The sequence below is a fragment of the Ranitomeya imitator genome, chromosome 1 (genome assembly GCF_032444005.1).
Source record: "Ranitomeya imitator isolate aRanImi1 chromosome 1, aRanImi1.pri, whole genome shotgun sequence".
Classification (NCBI taxonomy): Eukaryota; Metazoa; Chordata; class Amphibia; order Anura; family Dendrobatidae; genus Ranitomeya; species Ranitomeya imitator.
The window spans coordinates 959,618,900-959,638,548 of record NC_091282.1 but is presented as its reverse complement, the minus strand read 5'-3'; the positions used below and the strand labels follow the sequence as shown (position 1 = coordinate 959,638,548).

At 39.6% G+C, this 19,649-nt stretch overlaps 1 protein-coding gene across 2 annotated transcripts in view; it reads left to right on the top strand.

Moving 5' to 3' along the window:
* Positions 1–19,649, top strand: part of LOC138656666 (bifunctional heparan sulfate N-deacetylase/N-sulfotransferase 3-like) — an 857,911-nt gene that overhangs the window by 784,700 nt on the left and 53,562 nt on the right. For both annotated transcript variants that reach the window (XM_069743761.1, XM_069743762.1), the window contains 2 exons: positions 4,636–4,806; positions 10,582–10,691. In XM_069743761.1, the coding sequence (XP_069599862.1) occupies positions 4,636–4,806; positions 10,582–10,691 (281 nt within the window). The remainder of the gene's footprint in view (positions 1–4,635; positions 4,807–10,581; positions 10,692–19,649) is intronic.

Here is a 19,649-nt window from a genome sequence, read left to right as displayed (position 1 = left end):
CATCTGTCTGTCAGTCTTTGTATATAAATGCATGTAGAAAAGTCGCGGAGACACCATCACGTGTTTCTCAACCCAAGCAATAAATAGCCAGGTCTTTCACCGGGAAGGAACAACCACGGGAAGGGCAGCATCCAAAAAGGAAAACCACCTATGCCAAAACATGGTATCCATCCACAGACAGCTATTTTGGGGTATTTGCCCCTCATCAGTGTGGATTAGGAAACTGGCTATTAGGGGCAGTGCCTAGTAAAAGGACTATAAACATAAGGATGAATGACCTCGGGGAGATCAAAACATCCAACACCGCGGAGACACCATCACGTGTTTCTCAATGCAGTGATCCAGAACACTGCCCCAATCCCTTATGGGAAATATGCAAACGCATGTAGAAAAGCCGCAGAGACACCATCACATGTTTCTCAACGCAAGCAATAAATAGCCAGGTCTTTCACCAGGAAGGAACAACCACGGGAAGGGCAGCATCCAAAAAAGAAAACCACCTATGCCAAAATATGGTATCCATCCACAGACAGCTGTTTCGGGGCATTTGCCCCTCATCAGTGTGGAGTAGGAAACTGGCTATTAGGGGCAGCGCCTAGTAAAAGGACTATAAACATAAGGATGAATGACCTCGGGGAGATCAAAACATCCAACACCGCGGAGACACCATCACGTGTTTCTCAATGCAGTGATCCAGAACACTGGATCTCCCCGAGGTCGGCTTGTTTTAAACCATATATATTTTTCCGCAGCTTACAAACTATGTTTGATTTCCTTTTATCCTTCAATCCTGGGGTTTGTTCCATGTGAATGTCTTCTGTTAAGTCTCCATTCAGAAATGCTGCCTTTACATCCAGATGTTTCAACTGCATTTGTTTCATTACTGCACTTGCAAACAAAGTTCTGATTGTGGTGTGTTTGACAACTGGAGCAAATGTCTCATCATAGTCTAATCCATATTTCTGATAATAGCCTTTAGCTACGAGTCTTGCTTGGCAGCGATCAGCTGTGCCGTCTGCTTGGTATTCTACTTTAAAAACCCATTTACACCCTATAGCCTTTTTTTGGTAGTTCTGTCAGTGTCCATGTCTTTGAACAATGTATGGATTTTATTTCTGTTTCTGCAGCCATTATCCATTTGCTGGCCTCTTCTTCTGAAAGTTGAGATATGTCCTCCTAAGATGTAGGTTCATAAATTTTATTTGTACTTGCCTCGTATGAAAGATGCTGAAGTGGTCTCTTCTTGTTTTCTCTTAATGAAGATCTTGGTTCTGTGGCTGTATGGAGCTGTATTTCTTGACTTTCAGTTTTTTGATTTTCATCGATTTTCGCTTCTTTCTCATCGGATGTTCCTGCACTTATATCACTGTCGTTTCTCTCATTTTTCATTTCCAGTGATGTCATTATGTCATCATTTAGGTCTTCAATGAATGTTACACTGTTACTGTGATATTCTGTCTGTCTTGGGATCTAGGATTCTGTATCCTTAACAATTGTCGCTATATCTGACAAATATTCCTTCAATGGCTTTGTTTTGAAGTTTGTAGCGTTTTTCTTCTGGAATAAACACAAAAATGTTGCAACCAAAAACTCCTAAATGATTCACACTTGGTTTCTTACTTTGCCACAGTTCACATATTTTTTTTCCAGTTTTCTTGAAAAAAGTTTGTTTTGAAGATAAATAGCGGTCATTGCTGCTTCGCCCCAGTATTTCTCTGGTAGTTTGGAGTCTGTTAGCATACATCTTATCATTTCAGTCACAGTTCTGCTTTCCTTTCTGCTACCCTGTTCTGTTCAAGTGTGTATGGAACAGTCTATTGATGCTCTATTCCATTCTGTCTTAAGTAGTTTTCTATTTATGTCCTGTAAATTTACCTCCCTTATCACTTCTGATGATGATTGGCTTCCTCTGAAACTGGTTATTTGACTTTGTCACATAGTCTTATAATTTTGTTTAAAAAACTTCACTTTTGTTCTTTATCAAGTAAATGACTGTGTATCTTGAGTTGTCATCTATGAAGGTCACCATATATCTATAACCTCCTGATGTGGTCACTTTCATGGGTCCATATACATCAGTGTGTGGTCTTGTGCTTTTTGTCTCACTCTCTTTAGGTATAGATACTCTTGTAGCTTTAGATTTTATACAAAATCACATTTTACGGTAATTGAGAAATCAGATATCAATATGTCTTTTGCCAAATTCTTCTTTTGTAATGCCATTATACTCTCAGGATGTCTGTGTCCTAGATGTCTATGCCACATGTGAATACAATTCTTGTGGTCATGTGTACATAACTTCATCTGTTCCTTTAATGTGTCTAGATTATATACTTGTTCACCCGCTTTGACATTACCTATTACCTTATCTCCCGCTAGGATAGTACAATTATCATCTTTGAATTTTACAGTAAGTCTTTTGGCTGTCAGATGCTTTTTGGATAACAATCCTCCTTCTAGTCTTGGAACATATAACACATCCTTTACTAGTAATTTTTAATTATGCACAAATCTATCAGGACAGATTAGCATTCCTTGTCCAATACCTTCTGCGGTTATTTTGCTCCCATCTGCAAGATAAATTGCTTCCTTCTTATTTTCATCAAGTTCAGTAAAGAACCTTTCATCACAAGTCATGTGACTTGTTGCTCCTGAGTCTATAAACCAGCCTGAGGATGACTCTTTATCAGTTACTTTAAATGTACCATACCAGTGATCTGCATGTGGGTTAGAAATTGTGCTTTTTACTTTCTCTTTATTCTCCTTTTGCTGTAGTTTCTGTTGTTCTGATTTCCATATTCCATTCCATTACAGTCTTTGTTTAAATGTCCCTTTTTCTTACATCTGAAACACTCTTTTGTGTTTGTATTATTAGACTTCTTGTCTGTCGCTTTAAGAGCATTTTCACTATCCCTTTCAGTGGAATCATTTGTTTGATCTTTTCTTCTATGATATTCATCTATAAGTCTGGTCTTTACAAACTCTAGTGTAATGTCTGCTTCAGGTCTTGTCCCTAGTGCATTTATCAGAGCAGTGTATGAATCTGGTAAACTGCACAATAATATTGCTGCTATATGGCTTTCCTTAATGTCTTCACCGACTGATCTCAGCTGTGTTACCACCTCCATCATGGAGTTTATATGCTCCCATGTCTTTCCTTGCACTTAATCTTGTAAAGTTTTCTTAGGAGGAATAGTTTGTGATTTAAGCTGAATGTTTCATGTAGCTTTCTCAGTGCTTCCCACACCCCCTTTGCTGTATTCTCATTCCTTATGTGGATTAACTGATCATCCTCCACTAATAAGCTGATAGCAGCTCTTGCTTGTCTGTTTTTCTTATCCCATGTCTGATTATTATCATTGGGTCAGTTTGTCTGTAGTGATTACCTCTTATAAATTATCTTTAGACAACAACATCTCCACTTTGAACTTCCATAACTGATAGTTCTCATTGTTCAGCTTAGCTACTGTGCGTCTCAGCTCTGAACTGCTGCTCATGCTTAACTTATTTGTCTTACTTGTTTGGAGAGAATTGCTCTGAAGTATTCTTTTGCATTCACCAAGTCCTGTTTCCTTCTATGCTGGGCCCATAGACTGTTGCATAGATTGGTCACAGAAGAAACTTGTGAGAGTAGATTATATGGGGTAATTCAACTTATATCTACACAGTAAATGAGGTAATTTCGTTCATCAGCTTCTTAATACAGCATAAAAGGAAGTCTAAAGGACCTTTTACCAGAAAGTGAAACCAAAGTACAATAAGTATATGCATTACATTCAACTAAGCATATAACAGTAACAACATCGCCATCTACTGTCAGAGAATTGTTAACTCCTCCTGCACACAAATAAGTCTGTATCTGTTGCATATCTACCAACAGGTGTATCTTATAGACAAATATCTAGATTCATGCCTCAGGTGTATCTCATAGACAAATATTTAGATTCATGCCTCTGGTGTTTCTTGTAGACAAATATCTATATTCACGCCTCCGGTGCATCTTATAGCCAAATATCTAGATTCATACTTCTGGTGTATCTTACAGACAAATATCTAGTTTCTTGCCTCTGGTGTATCTCAAAGACAAATATCTAGATTTATGCCTATGGTGTATCTTAATAGAAAAATATCTAAATTCATGCATCTGGTGTATCTTATGGACAAATATCTAGATTGACAGCTCCAGTTTATCTTATAGACAAATTTCTATATTTGTTCCTCTGGTGTATCTAATAAACAAATATCTAGATTCATGCCTCTGGTGTTTCTGATAAACAGGTATCGAGATTCAAGCTCCCTGCGTATCTTATAGACAAATATCGTGATGTGTGCCACCGTTGTATCTTATAGACAAATATCTAGATTCATGCCTCCTGTGTATCTTATAAACAAATATCTAGATTCATGCCCCCGATGTATCTCATAGACAAATATCTAGATCAGGAGGTACACAGCTCATTCTGGACAAAGATTCATAATGTCAGGTTGTAGGCTCAACAAAATATGAAACAGTTTTTGAGAACTTCATTGCATGGATTTTTTCCTATTTTCAGGAATGTATTTTGCTTGTACATCTTGTATGATGTTACGTGCTGAGCACAAATTTAAATAACATGTGACTACTTGTGTCTTCAGCACCAGCGTGCTCACCAGGATCCTGTAGCTCTAAAATTCAGCTTTTATGAGGTGATCGCGGCTGACAGCCAGGCTTTTCCTGATCTACTATCACTCCAAAAGAGGTGCCTGATGCCTGGATGGTATTCTGCACACATAGAACGATGGCTGCAACACTTCCCTACTGCCCAGGTAATACTGTCTTATTCATTTTTTATCAGGATTATCTTTTCTTTTTCAATGACTTTCATTTGGTTTCCTTAAATTAAAACATTTGTAACTTTTTATAACAAAGCCCTATAAACAAACTTGACATAAAAATAAGTGTTGGATGAACAAATGGCAACAGCTTTATTGATTGTACAAAATAATCAACTTATAAAACCTTTATTTAAGTTTTAGTCCCTATATAGCACAAAATGATAAATCTATCCCATACCGAGTCACCACAGAAGCAGTGAGCATTAGGGTTGAGCGACTTTTACTTTTTTAGGGTCGAGTCGGGTTTCGCGAAACCCGACTATCTCTAAAGTCGAGTCGAGTGAAATCGGCCGATTATGGCGAAAAGTCGGGGATCGACCGAAACACGAAACCCAATGCAAAGTCAATGGGAATTTTTTATTTTTTTATTTTTGTTTTATTTTTATTTATTTTTTTTCTCTCTCTCCCTCACCCTCTCCCTCTACCTCTCTCTCTCTCTCTCTCCCCTCCGTCCCTGAACAGAAAAGCTGGTGTTACACATTGCAAATCGCTACTGCGCACAATCGACAAGATGACGATAGGTGTCCACGCCCCTAAGACCTATGTCATCACTCTGCCCACGCTCCTTCATTGGCTGAAAAAATGGCGCCAATCGCATCATACGAAACGCGACTTTGGTGCGAAAGTCGCGTACCGCATGGCCGACCCCACACAGGGATCAGGTCGGGTTTCATGAAACCCGACTTTGCCAAAAGTCGGCGACTTTTGAAAATGAACGATCCGTTTCGCTCAACCCTAGTGAGCATGTGTAAAGGGCCAAAAGTACCAGCTGTGACAAAAACCATTCATCTACAACAAAACAAAGGGGAGTGAGGGTGGGTAATGATCCATACAAGGAGGTGACATAAGTGGGTACCTTTCTTATTGCTTACAAACCCCTTTGCTCATCCCTTAAAAAACACTTCCACCAATCCAGTGCTGTGTATGTCCACAAGACTCAAGTAACAGCTTTGGTGTAACAATTTACTTTGTTAACCTCTCACAGTCCTAGGCACCTTCACTATTTGTTATGTTGCACAAAAGACTGTTTGTCTTATTCCTTTGTCCTTGACATACCCTCCTGGCTTTTGACCTCGAACTTCTTCTTTACTTCCCCACCTCACTTCTTGCCCATGAGAAGTGACTCTGCATCACACAAGGGCTCTGCATCACACAAGGGCTATGTAAATGATCACAGAACATTTTCAAAAATAGAAAAAATATACCAGCAATTATTCCCTTAATCTCCTATTTTACCTAGATCTATTTTTGTCTCATATGACAAATTAAAACTGAGAAATATATAAAGAAATCATCTTAGCATCTCAGTAGCTTAGCCATGTCCTCCTCCATCACCTTACTGTCTTATGTCTGCTTGTAAGACAACTGGTTGCCGATGAAGAATCCCTGTTTCACCAAGTCTAAATTAGCACATAAGATTACTAAACCTAACACTTTTGCTAAAGGGGTAGACGTCACCAATCAAAGATGGAAATGAATGGTGGGACATTAGTCACTTGATTCTCTGCAGGATTTCTGCAAATTGACAGTTTCAGGGTGAAAATGCTGATATAGAATAAACAGAACATGGCACTCCTGGTAGTTGGTACACATGTAGGATCCTATCCTATGAAATATTAAAAGAAAACTTGGCATTCAATATAAGTAAGGTAATCTTATTGGTGCAAGAAATCCAAAATATTAATGTTTTGGTCTTATCACCAGGCCTTCTTCAGTAATACAGATTGCACAAGTAGTAATTGAAAACAAGGAAAAAAGTGCAGGAAGAAGCTGCAGGTGCTGCAATGGAGGTGTGCTCATACCTTTTTTATACCTACACAATGAAGAATTCTAGGGTTTTCTGGTTATGTTCAGTACTGAAAAATGTCCTTAAATGTCCCAATTGGACACATCGAAACACACATTCTAATGAAGGTATGACACATTCAAAAATATTTTTAAGATACCAAAGCTTTACTAAAATGCAATATATATGTGTAGAAAACAGTAAAGGTATGTTTCCACGGTTAGTAAACGCTGTGGGTTGGTTGCAGCGTACAGCCGCAGCATCCAACCCACAGCGGCCAGATGTTACAGCATAGTGGAGGGGATTTCATGAAATCCCATCTCCACTATGCATGCAGGGACGCCTCCAGCGTCCCGGCGTAACGGGACATGTGGCGCATCTTTCCAGACTGCAGTTTGTCTACATATCTTGTGGAGACGCTCAGTCTCTGCAAGATAAAGTCACATATACAATATATAGGATGTGGTGATTCCGCATGGTTCAATGAACGCATGCGGAATCACCGCGCGTACGAAAGCTGGCAGTGAACGGAGCTGACACGTGCTGCATCCAAAGCGCTGCCAGTGCTCACTGTGGAAACATACCCTAACTTTTCATTTTAAAAGGAACCTATCATGTCCCCAAATACTATTACAGTATATATAGATCTATATAACACTGGATCTGCAGGTTAATAATGTTACAATGCTGTCCGGCTGACTTACTGAAAACTTAGCTATGAAATGAAAATTAAATTTATTCCTTCTAGAAGATGTGCCTGGAGCAGTCACAGTCACCACTTAGTACACAGTGAGCAGTTGCTGTCACCAAACCCCAACACTTTAATTGACAACTCAGTCTACACAGATGCGCTATACAGCAAGTTGTCAAACAAAGTGCCATGGTGTGCCTACAGCCACCACTCACTGTGTACTGAGTAATGACTGAAGACACTCTCTCGTGCCTTTAAGACTGAAAGCCGGTGGATCCTGGGCGGAATGAAATGTATTTTCACCTGATAATCGTGCTCAGTTAAATGGCCAGGCGGCATTGCAACACTGTTATTCCCATATCAGCAGCTAAATGGCATTTGGGGACATGACAGGTTCCCTTAAGTATAAGGGTTCCAAAGTTGCAGAAAGATTTGTGTACATGCACTACCGTAGAATATTAATCAATATGCAAGATGGAAATCAATTTAAACAAAATGATAATTCCCTCCATAGGATAATTAGATATCAATCACAAGATAATATAGAAATCAATAACCAAGAAATTTCACCCTTCATTTGCTAGTTAAGACTAATATATTTATATAACAATCAAATGCCCATACTAAAGTATATGAAGAGACTGGGAACAAGATGTCACTGTGAAGTTCATGACCATGTTACAATGCAACCACAATATGAAGCAGTTACAAGAAAGCAAAGCAAGACTTCAGTTACCCAAAAGGGAATGGAGAAAGGCAAACAAGTCTTTTCATCCTCAAGGTCAAAATGGCTTTGCACATTCCCTACATCTATCTTGCTCTAGACCAACCAATAGAAGATTGTTGCAAAATTTTGCACAGTGTCTGGTTTACTTCTCAGGTTGCAAGGGAGTATGCAGTTTTTAGCAAACTTTAAAGTTGCATTTTTAGTTTTTTACAACTTGTATGCAACAACACGGAGCCCTGGATTATGCATTTAAATGCAAAAACAAAAACATTTAAATAGACGTGCTACATGTTGTACTATTTCTACCTACACCTTTCATTATTTATGGCAATGTCAAAAATGGAAAAGTGAACTGTTAATTATTGGTATCATTTTATATGATACATTTCTTGTGATTGTGTCACTTTACAGAAGAAATATAATGATTTTTTTTAGAATATTCTATTTTTATGGTGTGATTAATACTGCATATTTGCAATGTGTCAAAAAATATGCCATGTGTCATCTTAATCAATGAGAAGAAAAATAATGAATTATTGTAGAGCATGCTATAGTTTCTCAAGAAATTGTCATTCCAACCTATAACAATGTATGTTCTTGCTCTGAAAATCTGTAAATATGAAATGCTCAAATTAGACACCGTGTATACCATTGCTGGGAAATTCATAGATATTTCACCATAATAAGGCAAAAAAAAGCATAAAAATATCTAGTACTTGTCAGATGAATGTCAGAAACAACTCTGGGAGGCAATACATCATCTTCATTGTTAGATACTTCTGGGGACAGATGGTAAAGTCAACAAGACAGCTCTATCCTGTGCTGGCATATCTGTTTATTCACTTAGGTGATACTTTCATGTGAGTCACACCATGCTGCTGTCACCTACAAAAATGGAAAGAATGCTCGAAAAAAATAGCTAAACATTGTTTGTTTATATCTATAAACCACAGGCTGTTTGGTATGCACCTAACCTAGTTTTGTTTGCTCTGTTCATTTATACCGGCTCGCTCCACACATTTCATAATTTAGAGAGAATTGAAAATGTTCAGTTGACAGGTAGATTGCACTTCTGTCATACCTTTCTACATTCAGAGATCACTATTTTATAAGAATAAGAGACTCTTCAGTGTCTAGCCTCCCAAGTAAAGCTAATAACATGATTGCCTGAGTTATCAGTGACTGGTCAGAGAAAAAAATTGTGTGATTATTTGAAGACTCTGTCAAGGTTAAAATCACTTATAAAATTGTTTACCAGGTTAAGATGAATGCAAGGGAGCAATGTTATTAGAAGCCAAGGGTCATAATGACAATTTTTTGACAGGGCCCCTACTTTTTAATTCTGGCATTTTCTTAAAGAGGTTGTCTGGTCTAGAATGACAAGTCTGCAGTCACCCCGTGTGACTGCAGACTTGTGAATCATTTCAGCGCACGCTGTGTGTGAAGCAAAGATTCGCCAGTGTCTGCTCTGGGTGGTCAAGTATGCAAAATGCATACTCCTTGAAAGGAACTGTCTAGACAGCACAGCCTCTCTCGAATGCAAAACGGGTTCTAGCCCGGAGTATGCATATCACATAATTGACTGCCTTTCCCAGCATAAACCGTGGCCAATCCTTGGAGGACTCACAAGTCTGTGGTCACACAGAGAGACTGCAGACTTGTCATTCTAGAATAAATAACCCTTTTAGTGGCTGAGTGGTTCTTTTGGCACTAGGGTGCAGGGGAAACAACTGCACCTGCTACCTACGAATCTCATAAATAGGCGTCTTTCAATCCCCTGTGGCTAAAGACTTTTATCTCCCCATTTCTTCTTGAGCAGCATGAACCTACACAAGTCTCCCTCTTTTTCAAGACACTATTACAATGGCATCACTCTGTACTACAAAGGTTTGGATTATAATGTCAATGAGTTCTTCATTTTACGATAGCATGAAATCATTATATAACTCAATTAGCATCTGGATCAAGACCCTAATTTAATCTTTCCCAAAGTGCTTCATTGATGTTATTTCTAATTGGTTAGTTTTGTTTTTTCTGTCACCATCATTTTGGGTACAAAAATGAGAAGTTCTGAGAAACTGTGCAGATTTGCCATAGTCGAGAGGACTTACAATTTATATCCATATATCAGACACACACATATTTTTTATAGATGACATAATGATGATTTGTACCTAACCTTGATCATGGGAGTAATCCTGCAAAAACATGAAACCAGTGCTTTAATGCTAAAAGTTCCAATTATTCAGTAAACCATCCGTGAAATGCCAATTACTGTTTTCCAGTAAGAACAGAACTGATTATTACCCTGGACAGTTGCTGTAACTAAGGTGGATGGATATGCCTTAATGTTTACTCTGTACTGCAAAGAAAATGATAGGAAATGATAAACTGTTTTCCTTAGCCATCAGTTCTATGACATGAAAGTGTTGTATGGTTTCCTATCGAATGTATGGAGTAAGTACAACTTGCTACTAAGAGTTATTTTTCATTACTTCATAGCTGCTTATTGTTGATGGACAACAGTTGAGAACAGACCCAGCTAATGTGATGGATGAAGTACAGAAGTTTCTGGGGGTTTCTCCACATTACAATTACTCAGAAGCACTTACGTAAGTATAAAGACTGAAGGGTACTGTGATGTCAAATGTAGAATGGCAAACTATGTAATTCATATACATGACAGTCATTAGTGCTTGTCAGTTCAAACCATTGTTATTAGTATGGAGAGCATGAGATCACAGCTGATTCTTTCTTTGAGGTAAAACATGTGGGGAATAATCCAGCGGGGTGCAGGTACTTGTATAAAAAATAGAATTTATACAAGTACCGGCACCCCGCTGGATTATTCCCAATGTGTGCATTTCTGAACCAGTTGCTCGGCTTCTTTCTTTCCCGTGCGGGATCAGATGAGGAGTAGCCAGGACAGGTGAGCTGACTTATTTTTCATATTTGCATTGTTTAAAAACAGGCACAGAAATGTTTTGCCTCACAATAAGAATAATTTGTGAGCTCATGCTATCCTGTCTGTATATTCCTTTTTGTGCCCTCGCATGTCTAGGAGATGTGGTATGATCAGACTATGTTCCTGAATGGTCAGACACAACCATTATACAGTACACAGCAGGGGCACATTTATTATAATATCTCAGTAAAGAAAAAAAATTAAACACATCCAATTGTGAAACGTATTATTATTCTAAGATCTATTGATTAAAATGAACTTTGTCTGTGGGAAAGCACCTTTCACCTTTTCATCCCGAAGCCTGTTTTCCCCTTCATGACAAGGCCAAATTTTCCATTTCTGACCATTTTCAATTTATGCGATAATAATTCTGCAACTATTCAACATATCCCAGTGATTATGAAATTACTTTTTCATGACACATTGTACTTTATAGTAGTGGTCAATTTAAGTCAATATTTTTTGCATATATTTGTGAAAATATTGGAAATTTAGTGAAAATGTAGAAAATTTCGCAATTTTCAAATTTTTTATTTTTGTGCTCTTAAACCAGAGAGTTATATCATGCAAAATAGTTAAAAAAAAAAAAAAACATTTCCCACATGTCTATTTTAAATCAAAATAATTTTTGAAACGGATTTTTTTTGTTAGGAAGTTAGACGGGTTAAAAATTTACCAGCAATTTAAAATTTTTCCAACAAAATTTACATAACCATTATTTTTAAGGACCACATCCTATTTGAAGTGACTTTGAGAGGCCTCTGTGACAGAAAATACCCCAAATCGACACTATTTTAAAAACTGAACCCCTCAATGTGCTCATAACCACATTCAAAAAGTTTATTAACCTTTCGGGTGCTTCGCAAGAACTAAACTAATGTGGAAGGAAGGAAAAAATGAAAATATTACATTCTGCCACAAAAATGTTGCTGAAACCCCCAATTTTTCATTTTCACAATGATAACAGGAAAAAATAGACACGAAAACTTGCTGTGAAATTTCTCTTGAGTATGTGTTACGGTTGGTGGAACGCACCGAATATATATATTTATTAGTAGTAGTAGGTGCATTCGCAACCCGAGATCCACCGTGCAGGAAAGAACTTGCTGCTAAGTATGGTGGTACAATATAGTACTATAAACAAACTCTGTTACTTCACAGAGTCTGTTAGCAAAGAGAACTCTGTGCCCTGTTTAGCTCACAGAGGAACACAGCTACTTAGTAGAGCAGTTAGTGGTCATGCAGTCAAATGCAAACACGCAGCTCCTCTCCGGTGGAGCCTGGATTCTAATGGCTATACGCCAGCCCTGAATCCACACACACAAAACTCCTCGTCGGAGGTGCCAGCATTCTAGGGCCTTATTTCAGCCAGGTCCCTGACTGCATACAAACACAACCACACTGGCGCTGAGCACATACATAAATTGACACTAGCGCATGGCCGTGTGGTCATGAGAACCTTTTATAGCTGCAGCATGTACAGGACCTTCCAAGAAGGACCAATGGAAGGCTGCCACAGAACTTGATCAGGTACAGGGCCTTCCTGGAGGACCAATGGAAGTCGTTGCAGTACCTGAGCATATGACCCTAGACCTCCACTGAGAGATATTACCCTGGGCATGCTCAGTGTGTGCAAGGCAGGACTTAGTCCCAGAAAAGCCTGCTCGCCGCAGACCAGTGCAGGGTACAATAGCAGAGCCTGGAGGCAGCAGTAACCGTTTGCACAGTATCAGATCCAATGAGATGCTGGGACCGACATCTCCGCTGAGCAGGCAACACTGCGGCTGATGCAGAATGGGAGACCGCAGCAGACATGGCTCGCGATTCCCCCTGTGCAGCGGCGGGAACTCGACTCCTAACAGTATGTCGGTATTCCATATGTGGTGGAAAACTACTGTTTGGGCATATAGCAGGGCTCAGGTGGGATGGAGCACCTTTCGACTTTTGAAGCGCCAAATTGGCTGGAACAGACAGCGGAATCTATGTCATGTTTGCAGAGCTCCTCCTTAATTTGTTGTGCAATTTCTTCTTAACCCCTTTACCCACAAGGGTGGTTTGCACGTTAATGACCAGGCCAATTTTTACAATTCTGACCACTGTCCCTTTATGAGGTTATAACTCTGGAACGCTTCAACGAATTCCAGTGATTCTGACATTGTTTTCTCGCGACATATTGTACTTCATGACAGTGGTAAAATTTCTTTGATATTACCTGCATTTATTTGTGAAAAAAACGGAAATTTGGCGATAATTTTGAAAATTTGACAATTTTCCAACTTTGAATTTTTATGCAATTAAATCACAGAGATATGTCACACAAAATACTTAATACGTAACATTTCCCACATGTCTACTTTACATCAGCACAATTTTGGGACCAAAATTTTTTTTTGTTAGGGACTGAGTTATAAGGGTTAAAATTGACCAGCAATTTCTCATTTTTACAACACCATTTTTTTTAGGGACCACATCACATTTTAAGTCATTTTGAGGGGTCTATATGATAGAAAATACCCAAGTGTGACACCATTCTAAAAATTGCACCCCTGAAGGTGCTCAAAACCACATTCAAGAAGTTTATTAACCCTTCAGGTGTTTCACAGGAAATTTTGGAATATTTAAATAAAAATGAACATTTAACTTTTTTTCACAAAAAATTTATTTCAGCTCCAATTTGTTTTATTTTACCAAGGGCAACAGGAGAAAATGGACCCCAAAAGTTGTTGTACAATTTGTCCTGAGTACGATAATACCCCATATGTGGGGGTAAACCACTGTGTGGGCGCATGACAGAGCTTGGAAGCAAAGGAGGGCAATTTGACTTTTCAATGCAAAATTGACAGGAATTAAGATGGGACGCCATGTTGCGTTTGGAGAGCCACTGATGTGCCTAAACATGGAAACCCCCCACAAGTGACACCATTTTGGAAAGTAGACCCCCTAAGGAACTTATCTAGAGGTGTGGTGAGCACTTTGACCCACCAAGTGCTTCACAGAAGTTTATAATGCAGAACAGTAAAAATGAAAAGTCATATTTTTTTACAAAAATTATCTTTTCGCCCCCAATTTTTTATTTTCCCAAGGGTAAGAGAAGAAATTGGATGCCAAAAGTTGTTGTACAATTTGACCTGAGTATGCTGATACCCCATATGTTGGGGTAAACCACTGTTTGGGCGCATGGGAGAGCTCAGAAGGGAAGGAGCGCCGTTTGACTTTTCAATGCAAAATTGACAGGAATTGAGATGGGACGCCATGTTGCGTTTGGAGAGCCACTGATGTGCCTAAACATTGAAACCCCCCACAAGTGACACCATTTTGGAAATTAAACCCCCTAAGGAACTTATCTAGAGGTGTGGTGAGCACTTTGACCCACTAAGGGCTTCACAGAAGTCTATAATGCAGAGCCGTAAAAATAAACCAAATATTTTTTCCCACAAAACTTATTTTTAGCCCCCAGTTTTGTATTCTCCCGAAGGTAACAGGAGTGATTGGACCTCAAAAGTTGTTATCCAATTTGTCCTGAGTACGCTGATACCCCATATGTGGGGAGGAGCCACTGTTTGGGCGCCTGGGAGGGCTTGGAAGGGAAGGAGCGCCATTTGGAATGCAGACTTAGATGGAATGGTCTGCAGGCATCACATTGCGTTTGCAGAGCCCCTAATATACCTAAACAGTAGAAACCCTACACAAGTGACACCATTTTGGAAAGTAGACCCCCTAAGGAACTCATCTATATGTGATGTGAGAGCTTTGAACCCCCAAGTGTTTCACTACAGTTTATAACGCAGAGCCGTGCAAACAAAAAATATTTTTTTTTCCACAAAAATTATTTTTAGCCCCCAGTTTTGTATTTTTCCAAGTGTAACAAGAGAAATTGGACCCTAAATGTTGTTGTCCAGTTTGTCATGAGTACGCTGATACCCGATATGTGGGGGGAACCACTGTTTGAGCGCATGACAGAGCTCAGAAGGGAAGGAGCATCATTTGGAATGCAGACTTAGATGGATTGGTCTGCAGGTGTCACATTGCGTTTGCAGAGCCCCTAATGTACCTAAACAGTAGAAACCTCCACAAGTGACCCCATATTGGAAACTAGACCCCCAAGGAACTTATCTAGATGTGTTGTGAGAACTTTGAACCCCCAATTGTTTCACTACAGTTTATAATGCAGAGCCGTGAAAATAAAAAAAAAATTTCCCCCCAAAATTATTTTTTAGCCCACAGTTTTGTATTTTCCCAAGGGTAACAGGAGAAATTGGACCCCAAAGTTGTTGTCCAATTTGTCCTGAGTACGCTGATATCCCATATGTTGGGGTAAACCCCTGTTTGGGCACACAGGAGAGCTCGGAAGGGAAGGAGCACTGTTTTACTTTTTCAACGCAGAATTGGCTGGAATTGAGATCGGACGCCATGTCGCGTTTGGAGAGCCCTTGATGTGCCTAAACAGTGGAAACCCCCCAATTATAACTAAAACCCTAATCCAAACACACCCCTAACCCTAATCCCAACAGTAACCCTAACCACACCTCTAACCCAGACAAACCCCTAACCCTAATCCCAACCCTATTCCCAACCGTAAATGTAATCCAAACCCTAACCCTAACTTTAGCCCCAACCCTAACCCTAGCTTTAACTCCAACCCTAACTGTAGCCTTAACCCTAGCCCCAACCCTAACCCTAGCCCTAACCCTAACCCTAACCCTAGCTCTAACCCTAGCCCTGACCCTAACCGTAGCCCTAACCCTAACCCTAGCCCTAACCCTAACCCTAGCCCTAACCCTAAGGGGAAAATGGAAATAAATACATTTTTTTTATTTTTTTATTTTTCCCTAACTAAGGGGGTGATGAAGGGGGGTTTGGTTTACTTTTATAGTGGGTTAATTAGCAGATTTTTATGATTGTCAGCCGTCACACACTGAAAGACGCTTTTTATTGCAAAAAATATTTTTTGCGTTACCACATTTTGAGAGCTATAATTTTTCCATATTTGGGTCCACAGAGTCATGTGAGGTCTTGTTTTTTGAGGGACGAGTTGACGTTTTTATTGGTAACATTTTCGGACATTTGACATTTTTTGATCGCTTTTTATTCCGATTTTTGTGAGGCAGAATGACCAAAAGCCAGCTATTCATGAATTTCTTTTGGGGGAGGTGTTTATCAATTTTACCAAACGCGGAATGGTATAAAGCAGTTTTATTCTTCGAGTCAGTATGATTACAGCAATACCTAATTTTTATAACTTTTTATGTTTTGGCACTTTTATACGATAAAAACTCTTTTATAGAAAAAATAATTATTTTTGCATCGCTTTATTCTGAGGACTATAACTTTTTTACTTTTTTGCTGATTATGCTGTATGGCAGCTTATTTTTTGCGGGACAAGATGACGTTTTCAGCGGTACCATGGTTATTTATATCTGTCTTTTTGATCATGTGTTATTCCACTTTTTGTTTGGCAGTAAGAGAATAAAGCGTTGTTTTTTGCCTCGCTTTTTTTTTTACGGTGTTCACTGAAGGGGTTAACTAGTGTTATAGTTTTATAGGTGGGGTCGTTACGGACGCGGCGATACTAAATATGTGTACTTTTATTGTTTTTTTATTTAGATAAAGAAATGTATTTATATTTTTTTGGGGGGGGGATTTTTTTCAAATTTTTTTTACACATTGGAATATTTTTTTTTTACACTATAACATTGCCCCGGGGGGCATCATGTTATAGTGGAAGATCAGCGATCTGACGTGCACTTTTCCTATGCTTCCCGGCGCCTGCTCTGAGCAGGCGCAGTGAAAGCACCTCCCTGCAGGACCCGGATGCCGTGGCCATCTTGGATCCGGGCCTGCAGGGAGGAGGAGGAGGTAAGAGACCCTCGCAGCAACGCGATCACATCGCGTTGCTGCGGGGGTCTCAGGGAAGCCCGCAGTGATCCCCCTCCCTGCGCGATGCTTCCCTATACAGCCAGCACACCGCGATCATGTTTGATCGTGGTGTGCCGGGGGTTAATGTGCCGGGGGCAGTCACACAGTGCCAGATGTCAGCTGCGATAGGCAGCTGACACCCGGCCGCAATCGGCCGCGCTCCCCCTGTGAGCGCGTCCGATCGCTATGACGTACTATCCCTTCATGGGTCAGAGAGGCCCAGGTCACCTCGACGGGATAGTACGTCATAGGTCAGAAAGGGGTTAATGCAACGATAACCCATATGTGGTAGAAAACTACTGTTTGCGTGCACGGCAGGGTTCGGCAGCGAAGGAGCACCATTTGACTTTTGAAGCGCAACATTTGCTGGAAAAGATAGTGGACATCATGTCGCGTTTGCAGAGTGCCTGATGTGCCCAAACAGTGGAAACCAGCAAACAGGTGATCCCATTTTGCAAACTATGCTCCTCATGAAAGGTTTTTTTAGCCACAGATTTTAACTTTTTGCACAGGAAAATTGGTAAACATGGCACCAAACTTTGTTACACAATTTCTGCTGAACGTGTATATAGTATAGTTACTTGCTCCTTTAGTATTCCATTTTAGTTCCTACAGGAGCTCCATTGAATAGCAACTTAGAGGTCTTTAATAATACAAGTTTCAACACCAACAAAAAAATGTTTTTTTTAATTTTTTTAATTGAGTTAGCCCAGGACATTGACATTTTTGCATCAATACATTCTTCTACTGCGTATCACAACTACCTTTCCATCAAATAAATCTTTTCTATCCATAAAAATCTTGTATTTAAAGCTGGAGATTATAGCTCTGAAAGTAGTAAAATTGTTATTGTAATGAAACTCAGCTCAGCTCACAAGGAAATACTGTTGGTGTTTTTTAATTTCCTGAAAATATGAGGCTATGAGTCAAAAAACTTTGAAGGTCCATCACAAAGGAACATTTTTAAAGGCAAGGTATTGCTAAAAAATAACCTATTGTTTAAATCAGTTTTATTTACATGTATTTTTAAAAATTGTTGACCTTTTTAGCTTTTTCATACTATGATCTTTATTTAAAAAAATAGTAATTTTGAAATTTTCAGACTGGCCACTTGGTATTTTTTTTACTATCTAACTTGGTGTCCTTTCTGGAAAAGTTTACAGCAGTTTCCTAATCAACAGAGGTAGAATTACACTGACTGATAACACTTCTAAAAATTGGTGATAATACTTGATCTACCAGTCACAACTGTGTGTGCACGATATAATGAATCAGAGGCCTGTACTGTTGGTACTGGTGCTGAAGCTGAGCCATCATACTAAGCGCCCTTCTAAGGGTTAATTGTTTGCAGCAAATACCTTCTGCATATGGAGGGAAAAAGACTGAAAGGAGCAGGGAGAGTGACAAAATCCAGTCTGCATTTTTTTTGTAGATGCTGGAAAAATATAATATATGTAATATATTTTGATCAATAAATAATGATTGGCTTTGAGGTTTTTTTTGTGTTATATAGCACACCCAAAAAATCGTTGAAATATTTTTCTGTGCTACATGTCTCAGCCATACATTATTACATAGTGTGAGTAATTTTTTGTGATCTCAGTGAACAAAAGCTATAAAAAAAATAGTAGACCTCAATTTCTCAGACATACAGTGTTTTGTCTGTGAACATTTCTATAATATCAATTAACAAAAGCTTTCAAAAAGTTTGTAGGATTTCTTTCTCAGACATACAGTCTTTTGTGGTCTGGGAAGATTTTTGTGATCTGTAAAACTGTAGAAAAGATTTTAAAATTTTTGTAGACCTCCATTTCTCAGACATACAGAGTTATGTGGTCTGTGAACATTTTTGTGAACTGTAAAACTGCAAAAAAGGTTTTAAGCCATTAACGACCGCAGATACGCCTTTTAACTGCGGCAGTTAAGGGTACTTAAACCACAGCGCTGTTAATTAATGGCGCTGTGGAAAAAGTGAATAGTGCCTCCCAGAGTCGGATTTTCTCTTAGGTCTCGGTTGCCGGGGTAGCCGAGACCCCAGAGAACATGATTCGGGGTTATTTTACCGACCCCAAGTTGCGATCGCCGGTAATTAACCATTTACTGGCGGTCACAAAAAAAACGCAATTTCCCATTTAATTTCTCTGTCCTCCGATGTGATCCCACATCAGAGGACAGAGAAATGGGGTCCCCGATAGCCCCCCGATACTCACCTGTCTCCCCCGGTGCTCCTCGTGGTTCCCGATGGGCGCCGCCATCTTTTTCCGGCCAAAAAATGGCAGGCACATGTGCAGTGCGCCCGCCGGCTGGCACCCGGAAGATCTTTGGGGTCGCGGCTGCCGGGGGGTAGCCGAGACTCCAAAGAACATGATCGGGGTCGGTTTTTACCGAGCCCTGTTTTGCGATCGCCGGTAATTAACTGTTTACTGATTACTAAAAAAAAAAAAAAAAAAAAAGCAATGTGTTATTCTCTGTCCTCTGATGTGATCGCACATCAGAGGACAGAGAAATAGGGGAATTCGGGGACCCTATTATACTTACCGGTGTCCCTGGGTCCTCCTGCATCCCCTTCTGCCCACTGGCTTCTTCATCCAGTAAAAAAATGGCAGGCGCATGTGCAATGCGCCCGCCATGATCTGCCGGCCAGCAGCTAGAGGAGTTGGGGCTAAATTTAGGGTTAAGGTTAGGGTTA